The sequence below is a fragment of the Myotis brandtii genome, unplaced genomic scaffold (assembly GCF_000412655.1).
Source record: "Myotis brandtii unplaced genomic scaffold, ASM41265v1 scaffold84, whole genome shotgun sequence".
In the NCBI taxonomy this organism is placed as follows: Eukaryota; Metazoa; Chordata; class Mammalia; order Chiroptera; family Vespertilionidae; genus Myotis; species Myotis brandtii.
The window spans coordinates 5,808,865-5,821,734 of NW_005371410.1; the positions used below are offsets into that span (position 1 = coordinate 5,808,865).

Below are 12,870 nucleotides of genomic sequence, written 5' to 3' on the forward strand. Positions count from 1 at the left end.
TCAAGTTTAATGTATTTTTATTTGTCCAATAAAAGTAATTTCACAATTAAAAATAAAATTTTAACTGCATTCAATTTGTTTTTTCCATTAAAGATAAAGGACTGCTAGATTCAAGTAAATGTGTAATTATGACAAATTGAAAGACTAAATCAAGTACATAAATAACATGTTAAAACATGAAAATTGTCTTTTTACCTTTTCCTTTCTAAACTGATAAAATAAAATCAGAAAAAAAACCTGTAAATAAAACCTGTTTTCTTATTGTAATTTGTGATTTATTAATTTATTTAACTGAAAATGTTTGGTTTTAGTAATTTCTGTAAAGTGGTACTCCTTAAATAAGTTCCTAAAAATAACAATACTGAAGCCTTGAACATTACATTTAATATCATCTAAAAAAAGTATACTAAAACTGTCATAATAAAAAAGATTACAATAAACACTCTAAGAAAAGTGAAATTATTCGTTATTCATTCTGTGCTATACTCTTTCCCCTCTACATCTTTAATACCAGTCACAAATTCTATTGTAAAGACTCACCTTTTCTAACCTAAATAGACTGAATCAACATTTCACCTCTACACTTCACTTACAGCATTCAGTTCAGATGTCTCAACACCAAATTTAATAATTTATCAAAAAATTGTTTCAAGAATAAAATTTCTATTAATTACTCTATAACAAAGCAGAACCTCTACTAGAACAAAATGGGAAATACTATACCTGTGAATATATTCTTGTACACCTGTATTCCTGATAGCATTATTTCATAGTATAATCACAGCAAGTATACAAATTTTCCAATTTTGTGTGTAAATATTCAGTAAAATTTAACTGCATATAAAGTCATTATTAAACAAAAAAATCAAATAGCTTTATCATATGTTAAATGGCAATTCAGAATTTTATTTATAGTCTCAAGTAGTAAAAATTAAACCTAAAATAAAGTGTATTTTCAATGAACAGCCTGAATGAATATGTACTCTTGAAAAGTAATTATATTAGTGAGAAGAGAATCTATGAAAAGATTTTAAATGCTAGGATTGACTATATCATTATACACAAACTCCAAGGACTTGAGTCCTGGTTGGAGAAAGAGAAAGGAAATCTTTCCTATATCCTGATCCATCCAGGATGAAAACTAGTCATATTGTAAAGGGAAAAAAGTTATTTGCTCCTCAGAAGACATGAAAATAATCTGTAAGAAAGATAAATGTCAGCCTTTTTAGTAGCAGGGAAAACTATTAGGGCTAAATATACTCTAGAACCATCTCCTTCACAATGCTTCTAGTGACCTTTCCAGGATAAATGTTTAAAAACACAATAAATGATAATGGTATCAATTGTTAGTGGGCAAGAACATTTTATTGCCTAAAACAAACCCAAGACTGAATGTAATACAGATCAGAAAATTTTTATTATTCAATATAATTAAAGTTGTAAAAAAAAAATTAGCCTTTGTTCCTGTTTTCATATATTAGCACTCAATTTCTGAGGATTTCAAGACAATTAATGTAGAATTTTAAAAACAGTAATAATCTCTACTGTAGCAAATAGTATATTCTGTAGTTCATTACTCTTACTCCTTCAGTAAACATAGGGTTTTACTTTTTAAAAAAAATCCTCACCTGAGAATATGTTTATTGATTTTAGAGACAAAGAGAAAGAGAGAGAGAGAGAGAGAGAGAGAGAGAGAAAGTAAAAGAGAAAGAGGGAGAGATCAGTTGTCTCTGTTATGTGCCCCAAATGGGGACAGAACCCAAAACTTAGGTATGTACCCTGACCAGGATTGAACCTGCAACCTTTTTGGTGTACAGGACAACTTTCCAACTGGGCCAGGCAATAAACATAGGTTTTTAAATAAGATGAAAATAAAACATTTTTCATAATCTTAAAATCTAGGTGAAACAAACATCCTTGTGGCCCAATAACTTGTAAAATGTAACCAGGTCACTAGACCAAGATACTAGTGTACCACTTTAACAATTTCTAGCAGCAAAACACCTGGAATAGCAATAAGTGTGTTCATTGGACTATAGAATAATTCCTATATAAGAAGTAATTTTAAAAAAGTATTCTATAGTTCAACTGCAGGCAAACATGAAAGATATCAAAGATCTTGTTTATCTCCACTTATTCCAGTGGAACTAGGTACAACTGGAACCTTACTAGTTTCAACAAAAACAGATTCAAAGGCAGCTTCCTGTTCATCCAAAGAATCAGCAGCTGTGGCTCCTTTAATTAGTGTTGTGTTGGTCAAAGGCTGTTGTTGCTTGGAAATTTTACTGGATTCCAGTGTTTTTCTACCTCTTCTTTTACCAAGGATTTTGACATAATTAGCAGGTATAAGTCCTGTTGTTTGACCATCAAGACTAGCCAGCAGCCAACCGCGCACTCTGGGTTGCTGTTCTGATGAAAGAAAAGACAGCCTTGTAATTATAACATACTTTGGAGGTCCAACAGAAAAGTAATAGTAAAATATTAAGTAAAAGCTGTGTTACAGTTATATAATAAAATATATAAACAAATAGCATATACACATATATTCAATATCAAATGATAGACAACAGTTCTAGGTCCCTTCTTATAATTTATACATTTTATAATTACTAAATATTTTTCAACCTTGAAGAACAAAGTTTATATTAGTTTGTCCATTCATAGAGTAAGGAGATTCAGCTACCCCAAAAGCTGAAAACTAACATCAATGTCTTTCATATTTTAAATTGGAATTTGAGAAATGGATTTCTCAATCCTTCTCAATAGGGTAACTCAGGGGTAAGTATAGAAGATAAATGTATACCTTCACATAAGCCAGCTTTCTTTTTTGTTTGTTTTTTTTATTAATCTTCACCTGAGGATATTTTTTCCTTTGACTTTTTAGAGAGAGTGGAAGAAGGAAAAGAGAGAGAGAGGGGGAGGAGGAGGGGAAGGGAGAGAGGGAGGGAAAGAGAGAAAAACATCGATGGGACAGAGGCACATCGATTGGTTGCCTCCTGCATGCACCCAGAGCAGGGTAGGGATCCAACCTGCAATTCTTCAGTTCGAGGGTGAATGCTCTAACCACTGAGAAATTCGGGCCAGGGCAGCCAGCTTTCTTTACATATCTTTGGCTAAAATATAAAATTCATTCTATGTGATTGTGATGAACAATCCTGAAGACAGTGAATGTTAATTTTAATCCAAAAATGAAGACCTCTGTTATCTCCAACCCTGACAAAAAGTTAAAATAACCTAAGCCAGTGGTTCTCAACCTTCTGGCCCTTTAAATACAGTTCCTCATGTTGTGACCCAACCATAAAATTATTTTTGTTGCTACTTCATAACTGTAATGTTGCTACTGTTATGAATCGTAATGTAAATATCTGATATGCAGGATGGTCTTAGGCGACCCCTGTGAAAGGGTAGTTTGACCGCCAAAGGGGTCACGACCCACAAGTTGAGAACCGCTGAGTCCTAAGCTTAAAGTAGGAAAGATTACTTAATATATTCAATTTTTAATTTTGGTATTCTTCCACCTATTTTATCCATGTCTTTAAAAAGCTGTTTAACACTAGAGTTTTAGTTCAACGTTATAATTTAGACACAATATGACATTTTAGTGTTTAATATGCTATAAAAAAAGAAGAAACAAATTAACCATGTCTGTGACAGATTTTATTCTAAGTGCACAAACATACTTTACTTGAGCAATGGAAGAAAGCAAAGAAGCAAAGCCAATGTGTTAAGAGACAATATTAGTAGAAGGCTAATCTGAGCTCTAACATTTTTCTGAATTATTATAATGTAATTGAAAGAAACCTTTTTTATTGTTTATTTAGATTAAAACTATCTCTATTGATCTTATCTACATCAAGAAATCTTATAGCCCTAGCTGGTTTGGCTCAGTGGATAGAACATCAGCTTATGGACTGAAGTGTCCCTGGTTAGATTCCAGTAAAGGGCACATGCCTGGGTTGCAGGCTTGGTTCCCAGTAGGGGGCCTGCAGGAGGCAGCCTATCAACGATTAATTATTCTCTCTCATCATTGATGTTTCTATCTCCCTTTCTCACTGAAATCAATAAAAATATATTAAAAGCCCTAGCTGGTTTGGCTCAGTGGATAGAGCATTGGCCTGAGGACTAAAGGGTTCCAGGGCACATGCCTGGGTTGCAGGCTTGGTTCCCAGTAGGGGGCCTGCAGGAGGCAGCCTATCAACGATTAATTATTCTCTCTCATCATTGATGTTTCTATCTCCCTTTCTCACTGAAATCAATAAAAATATATTAAAAGCCCTAGCTGTTTTGGCTCAGTGGATAGAGCATTGGCCTGAGGACTAAAGGGTTCCAGGGCACATGCCTGGGTTGCAGGCTCAATCCCATCCAGTAGGGAATGTGCAGGAGGCAGTCAATCAATGATTCTCTCTCATCATTGATGTTTCTATCTCTCTAGCTCTCTCCCTTCCTCTCTGAAATCAATAATATATTTAAATTAAAAAATATATATTAAGAAAAAAGACATAAAGAACTCATTCTTTTGAAATTCAAAATAGTAAGATGTGATTTTCACTAGATGGAAAACATGAATATAATGGCTAGAGGTGAGATTTTGTGTATAAGGGGATGTGGCAGAGATTTAGCAAACTGGATCTAAAATTTTAAATTATTTACATACTAGAGGCCTGGTGCACGAATTCATGCATGGGTGGGGTCCCTAGGCCTGGCTGGCAATCAGGGTGGGCCACTGGTGGTCTGTGAGGTCTGAAAGGTTGGCGACCGCTGGGCTAAAGTTCCCATTTAGTAGACCGCAGGGGAAACAGCCAAAGTGGTTCCAAAGTCAGATAAACCTACGTTCATAGTCCAGCTCTACCACATCTTAGTTTTGCGATTCTGGACAATTTACTCAGAATTCTGAGTCTTAGTTTTCTCATGTCTAAAACAAGGACAAGGTAACAGTAGGCACTTTATAGCATTATTATTATAAGGGTTAAGTAAAACATGTAAAGTATAGTACCTTGTACATAGTAAGTAGTATTCTATAAATGACAGAGGTTATTGTTATTACTAGTATCTTTACCAACAATGTGACTTTTTGTAGCAAACCTGAATCCTCATAAACATACAAAGAATCTTTTTTTGTAAATCAACAAAAATTCTGATTTTCATTACTGGAGATAGCCGAAGAAAAAAGCCACTTTGTCTAGACCTGTTAAAAACTGTTGGTGACCTGGTCCAAATATTTCATGACAGTAATTCCTAAAATATTTATGTTGAAGTTTCTGAAGTAAGCACTATTCAAGTAAAAAAAAAAAAAAGCAGTAACAGCCCCAGCATTCAAAGGAGGAAAGGGATACTTAAATGATGCTAGATAATTTCTTTGGTTTGTTATATTTATTACATTTAGCATTTGCCTCATGTTTTTGTGTAGCGATTAAGAGTTTGGACTTCAAGCATTTTGGGTTTAGAAGAGATTATATAAACAAGCTCTTTCCTTATCTCAGTTAAAATTAAAACCACTATTTGGGCCATTTCTCCCCCACCACCCAGATTTGAAAGTTCAAAATAGACATGAAAAGTGAAATCCTAGTAATTACTTCTGAGTTAACTAATAATAACCAATATTTTGTTGCAGTTTTTAATACATTTACAAATTCAAAAAATTCACAGATAAAATCAATTTATTCATGTTTTGTTACCTTTGAGAGCTAAGTTGAGCATATCACCAGCACGGAAAGAAATTTCTTCTTCAGATAGGGCAGCAAAATCATATTCTGCTCTAGCAACTACATGGTCATCCTCACCACTTGCCCAGTTGGTGTTGTCTATAAACCAAATTAAGAATTAAAATTAGGTTAGTAAAACTTACAAACAAAAGATGAAGGTATTTGACTGGCTCTGGTTTGCAAGTTGCATAAATTTGTCAAGAAAAGCTACCCCTTAAATTCTATAATTAACACGATGTAAAGTCAACAGTAGTTCACTAGAATATCTATTATGAGCTTTTCCCTTTTCTTCAAGCTCAAAATTCTAGCTCCCTTACTTTAGGCCAAGGGTTAGCAAACTTTTTCTATAAAGGGCCAGACAGTAAGTAAATATTTTAGACTTTGCAGGTCATGAGGCGAATTGAAGATATTGTACTTATTTAACGAAAGAAAAAACTTTTCCATAAATTTTTTGACAAAACTCAAAATGTAATAAAAATTGAGTTATTTTTTTATAATACAGGTCTTCTACTGAGAAGAATGGGATTTTGGGGGTGGGAGGGATATTTTGGGGTTTAACTGTAGTGCTTCCTATCATCATATCAAGTGCAAATGTTCATCTGTTAATGTTCATACATAAAAAGATCTGAGGTATTTCATCTTTGAAAATATTTTTTCATACAGACAGGTACTGACAAATCCTGATATTAATTCACTGAACTTGTGGTTTTAATTGAGTATATCCATCCATAAGAAGACAAAGAGTAGAATTCTGTTAAATTCTTCTTTTGTATTAATGTATGTCATGCCATTACATTAGAGATTAATTCACTTCCAAATGAAAATCATTTAAGTGGAAACTTCTTAATTGCATAGTTCAATGGACTTTGAAATATGGACATTTCCTTTGCACTTGCATGGAGATCCCAAAACACTGTATTCTTCCCTCCTTCATCTCTGGCTACTCAGACTTTGCTTCTTTCCCACTGGCTTCCTTGCTGTTCACATGACATGCCAGGCACACTACCACTTACATACCTTTGTTATTCCCTACACCTCAAATAGCTGCAGGCCTTAATCTCACACCTCCTTAAGGGAAACTTCCTGACTGGGGTAGCACTGTGACCCCACTTCCTAACCCTGGTTCTGCAGCACTCTTATTTCTCTTCCTATGGCACTATCCCCCTGACTTTCACAGGTGACCCATGAACAATGCAGGGGTTAGGAGAGCTGACCCCTGTGCAGTCCAAAGTCCATGTATATCTTTGGCTCTATAGTCCGTCCCTTGTATCTGCGGATTTGACTAACAATAAATGAAAAGCAGTATTTTTCATCAATGGTTGGGAATGAGAAAATACTGTTTTCGATCCATGGCTGGTTGAATCCATGGATTCGAATCCCGAAGATACAAAGGGCTGATTGTATTTATTGAAAAAAAATCAGCATATAAGTGGACCCCGAAGTTCAAACACTTGAGACAGACCGATCTCTTTAGAACATTGTGTATAAGTTTGCTTAAAAAACCATACACAAAAAAACACATCATTTCCTTACTAAATGAAGATTAAGAGCTTCCATTATTAGCCTTCAACCTTATTATCCTTTCATTCTATGAAATAGGACAGCTGCTGAATATCATATTCCCTATGTACTTTTGTTCAAGCTGACAGTCTTTTTTTCTTTATTTTTGAAAGTATTACATGTCCCCTTTCCCCCCCAATTTACCCCCTCCAACCTGCCCTTGACCCCATCCCAGGCCTTCAGCACCCTATTGTCTGTGGCCATGGGCCATGCATATATGCATACAAGGTCTTTGGTTGATGACCTTCCTCCCACTCACCCTCCCCCGCCTTCCCTCTGAGATTCTGCACTGTTCCATGCTTCCATATCTCTGGATCCACTCTTGTTCATCAGTTTATTTTTGTTCCTTAGATTCCACATGAGTGCAATCATGTGATACTTGTCTTTCTCTGACTTTTTTTCATTTAACATGGTACTCTCCAAGTCCCTCCTGCTATCTCAAAGGGTAAAATATTCTTTTTTACTGCTGCGATCGTATTCCATGGTATAAATGTACCACAGCTTTTTTATTCATTCATCTACTGACGGGCACTTGGGCTGTTTCCAGATCTTAGCTATGGTAAATTGTGCTGCTATGAACATAGGGATGCATACATTCTTTCTGATTGGTGCTTCGGGTATCTTAGGATATATTCCTAGAAGTGGGATCACTGGGTCAAATGGCAGATCCGTATTTAATTTTTTGAAGAAACTCCATACTGTTTTCCATGATGATTACACCAGTCTGCATTCCCACTAGCAGTGTACTAGGGTTCCCTTTTCTCCACATCCTCGCCAGCACTTTCATTTGTTGATTTGTTGATGGTAGCCATTCTGACAGGTGTGAGGTGATACCTCAGTGATGTTTAATTTGCATCTCTCTAATATTCAGTGGGTTTGAGCATTTTTTCATATGTCTCTTGGCCATCTGGTATGTCCAAGAGACATATGAAAAATGTCTCTTGGTATGTCCTCTTTGGAGAAGTGTCTATTTAGGTCCTTTGCCCATTTTTAAAATTAGATTGTCTTCCTTTTGTTAAGTTGTATGAGTTCCTTATATATTTTGGATATTAACCCTTTATCAGATATATCATTGCCAAATATGTTCTCCCATACAGTGGGCTCTCTTTTCATTTTGTTGAAAGTTTCTTTTGCTGTGCAGAAGCCTTTTATTTTGATGTAATCCCATTTGTTTATTTTCTCCCTAGTTTCCTTTGCCTTAGGAGATGTATCTGTAAATATACTGCTACAAGAGATGTCTAAGATTTTGCTGTCTATAGTTTCTTCTAGGATTTTTATGGTTTCACGACTTATATTTAAGCCTTTTACCCATTTTGAGTTTATTCTTGTGTATGATGTAAGTTGGTGGTCTAGTTTAATTTTTTTGCATGTTATCTGTCCAATTTTCTCAACACCATTTATTGAAGAGACTGTTGACTCCAATGTATGCTCTTGCCTCCTTTGTCAAATATTGAGCGTAATGGCTTGGGTCAATTTCTGGGTTCTCTGTTCTGTTCCATGTATGTATGTGCTTTTCACAGTCTGTTTTTCCCTACCTGATGAAATGTTACCTGTCCTTCAAAAATCTAACTTAAATGCTACTTCTGGGATACTAATAGCTGCCCCCAAAAAACTAGCTTTGCTTTTCTAAATTGAGATAGCACTCGGTACCAGTTGGTGGAGAAGGAACTAAACAAACAGGCCTGGTTTTGTTTCTAGCCCTACTTTATTAAAGATGTGATCTTGGGCAAGTGACTTCTTTGAACTTTAGTTTTGTCCCTTGTAAAATGAAGGTAATTCCTATCTCTTAGGGTTATTGTAAAAATTAAGTGAGATAAAATATACAAAATACTTAGTAGTGTCTTTTGTATAAAAAAGGCTCAATAAATCCTATCTTTCCCCAACTGTCCTTATTCCTTACCACACTCTTTCTGCCTCATCACAATTACCTGTATATGTGTCTTACTCATCTCCCTGCCAATTGACTTTTAGAAAAAAGGGAATTATGTTCTATGTATAACCCATAGCATCAAATTCAGCACCTTGTAAATAGTAGTTAGGTAATGTATACTGTTATACTGAGGGAATAATGAATAAATCAACAAGCTGTTTTTGCTATATATTTCTTTTCCAGTTCTGAAGTTCTGAACTAAAAATATAACTGGATCAAAAATATTAAATACAAATAAATATAAAGAATGTTAATGTAACAAATCTATTCTTGAAATTTGAGATTGTTATGTGGTTTCAGAACCTGTTCTCTTACTCTTACCTGTTATTTCATCACTGTGGGTAGATAGCAGTTTCCAGATGAGGTAAGGACCACCAAGGATAACAGCAAAGAACAAGAATATTGGCCAAGATTTTGCTGAGTTACCCGCTCTGTCATCAGCACCAAGGCAAGCCACAGTTCTTTCACTTTCTGCCCATAGGTCCTCATTCTCGGAGCCTCTTCTTAAACCTATCATCTGTTGTAACCGTCTATAAAGATACCTTATAGTCCTAACTAATGCAAAAGCTGAAAAAACCTTTGTGAAGTGTATTTTTAATCGGGAAAAATGATTCGCTACATCCAATACAGCCCTAAAACTGTTATACACAGCTGAAAAGGTAGCATCCATCATCATACTGACAGAGGCAAATGCATGTACAATACTTTCGATGGACTGAAATGCACCTCTGCTGCTTTCTTCAGCTTGCTGAACAAATCTACTAGGCGGAAGATCATCTACACGGAGGCGGTTATAGTTTAACCCATTATATCCATAACTATAAGGGCTATAGCTTCCATAAAACGAATTTCCATAGGCACCATATCCTGAAGAAAATGAGCTGTAAGCAGGTCTGAAAGTGTTCACACTGCTACTTCCTGTCTGGTGTGATGGCCTTGGAAGAATAGGTGGGGGTACTCTGGTAAGTGCTGGTTGTCCAGGTCTTGTCAATAAAGTAGGACCCAAATCAGCAGATCTAAAACAAACAAAATTCAAAATAGTTAACTTAAACACAATAGGTTCAATTCAAATGAACTATTAAACACCTCCGATATCTAGTGTTATGAGATTCTACTGAAGATATGTTAAGAGTAAGGAATAGTCTCTAATATCCAGTTGCTTAGAATTTCAGTGTTAAGACAAAATGCATAAAATAAAATAGCCAAATAACTCTTATTTTCTTGTTTACTTATGTTACCATTATTTGTACTATCTTCAATCTGTACTTTCTTTTTAAGACTCTTGTCCATTTTCTCAGGGTTGGTTGTTAGATATTGTCCTAACATACTTGTACCTAAATGACACTATCAAAATTACTACAGTTTTATAATAGTTTTTAATGTCCAATAAAACAAGTCCTCCCACAATGTTCTTCATATTCAAGAGTGTCTTGGCTCACTCTGGCCGGTATGGTCAGTTGGTTGGAGTGTCGTCCCATGCACTGAAGGGTGGAGGGTTCAATCCCTGGTCGGGGTATATATGGGAGGCAACCAATCAAGTTTCTCTCTCACATCTATGTTTCTTTCTCTCTGACCCTCTCCCTTCCTCTCTCTCTAGAAGTGGTTCTCAACCTTCCTAATACCGCGACCCTTTAATACAGTTCCTCATGTTGTGGTGACCCCCAATTTCATCGTTACAAATTGAACATAATTAAAGCATAGTGATTAATCACAAAAACAATATGTAATTATATATGTGTTTTCCGATGGTCTTAGGCGACCCCTGTGAAAGGGTTGTTCGACCCCCAAAGGGGTCACGACCCACAGGTTGAGAACCACTGCTCTAGAATCAATGAAAAACATATCCTCCGGTGAGGATTAAAAAAAAAAAAAAAGTGTGTCTTGGCTATTTAATCCTTTTAATTTCCCTGTATACTTTAGAATCAGAACTTGAAGTTCTGTATCCCACTCTCCCCACCCAAAACCATACTGAGATTCTCTTTGGGATTACATTGAATCTGCAGGTTAATTTGAGGTCATCAATGTCTTTATAATATTGAGAGTTTCAACCCACTAATACAATATATGTTTCATTTATTTAGCTTTTTAAAAATATATTTTAAAATTGATTTCAGAGAGGAAGGAAGAGGGGAGAGAGAGAGAGAAAAGCATCAACAATGAGAATCATTGATTGGCTGCCTCCTGCAAGCCCCTTACTGGGGATCGAGCCCGCAACCTAGGCATGTGCCCTTGACTGGAATCGAACCCGGGAACCTTCAGTCCTCAGGCCGACGCTCTATCTACTGAGTGAAACCAGCCAAGGCTTTTAAAGATTTTTCTCAAAAGTGGTTTTTAAAAATAACTTTATGGACTCTCAGTAATGTTTTATAGCTTATTATATGGAGGTCTTCCTTTAGATTTATTCCTATTTATTTTTTGGTACATGATGTCTTTCTAAAATTTCACTGTTACTGTTATGCAGAAATAATTGATTTAAAAAATATGGTCCTTGTTTCCAGCAACCTTGTTTTGGATTCTTCTCTTGGATTTTCTAGATTCTTAAGATTAGCAGTCATAGTGTATGTGAATACTGATAGGCTTATTACTTCTTTTTCAATCCTTACAGCTTTAATTATTAAGGTTTTGCATCTAGGACATGCAGTATAATCTTGACTAGTGATAATAACAGGCATCCTTGTCTCATTCCTGATCTCAAAGTTTTCAATACATCACCATTATGTATTGTTTGCTGTAGGTTTGTTGTAAATTTAGTAGTTTCTTTTCTATTTGTTTGTTAAAAGTTTTTACCACTAATAAACATTGAACTTTATTGAATAATTTCTCACCATCAAGATGATTATGATTTTTCTCCTTTATTCTCTTAACTAGAGGCCTGGTGCATGGGATTCGTACACTGGTGGGAGGTATGGCCTGCGGGGATTGGCCTGCTGTGGGAGCTCTGCTCATCCAGGTCAGCCGAGTGGCTGCAGCAGGAGTAACTGCTCATCCAGGTCAGCCGAGCAGCTGTGGACCCACCGATGAGCAGCTGCTCCCGCTGCAGAGAGCAGCTGCTCATCCTGGTCAGCCAAGAGGCATTCCCACCGAGGGAGCACACTGACCACCAGGGGGCAGCTCCTGTGTTGAGCATCTGCCCCCTAGTGGTCAATGGGCATCTTAGCGACTGGTCGACTGGTCATTCTGAATGTTCCACCGTTTGATTGCTGGGCTTTTATTATATAAGACTAGAGGCCCGGTGCACAAAAATTTGTGCACTCGGGGGGTCCCTCACTCCGGCCTGTGCCCTCTCGCAGTCTGGGACCCCTCGGGGGATGTCCACCTGCTGGCTTAGGCCCGCTCCTTGGGGGGAATGGGCCTAAGCTGGCAGTCAGACATCCCTCTGGCAGCCCAGGAGCCCGCAGGGGATGTCCACTTGCCAGCGGGGAGCAGGCCTAAGCTGCAGTCGGACATCCTTAGCACTGCTGAGGAGACGGGAGAGGCTCCCACCATCACTGCTGTGCTGGCAGCTGTTAGCCTGGCTAGTGGCTGAGCAGAGTTCCCCCTGTGGGAGCACACTGACAACCAGGGGGCAGCTCCTGCATTGAGCGTCTGGCCCCTGGTGGTCAGTGTGTGTCATAGTGACCAGTCATTCCCAGTTGTTCTGTTGTTAGGGTCAATTTGCATATTACCCTTTTATTATAT

General features: G+C 36.8%; 1 protein-coding gene across 1 annotated transcript in view; it reads right to left on the reverse strand.

Annotated features, from left to right (window-relative positions):
- The window catches only part of PEX13 (peroxisomal biogenesis factor 13), a 21,602-nt gene continuing 8,732 nt past the window's right edge, over positions 1-12,870 (reverse strand). Inside the window, exons 3-5 of the mRNA XM_005884643.2 lie at positions 9,514-10,208; positions 5,676-5,801; positions 1-2,409 (exon numbers count right to left, since the gene is read on the reverse strand). Of these exons, the coding sequence (XP_005884705.1) occupies positions 2,111-2,409; positions 5,676-5,801; positions 9,514-10,208 (1,120 nt within the window). The 3' untranslated portion in view covers positions 1-2,110. The remainder of the gene's footprint in view (positions 2,410-5,675; positions 5,802-9,513; positions 10,209-12,870) is intronic.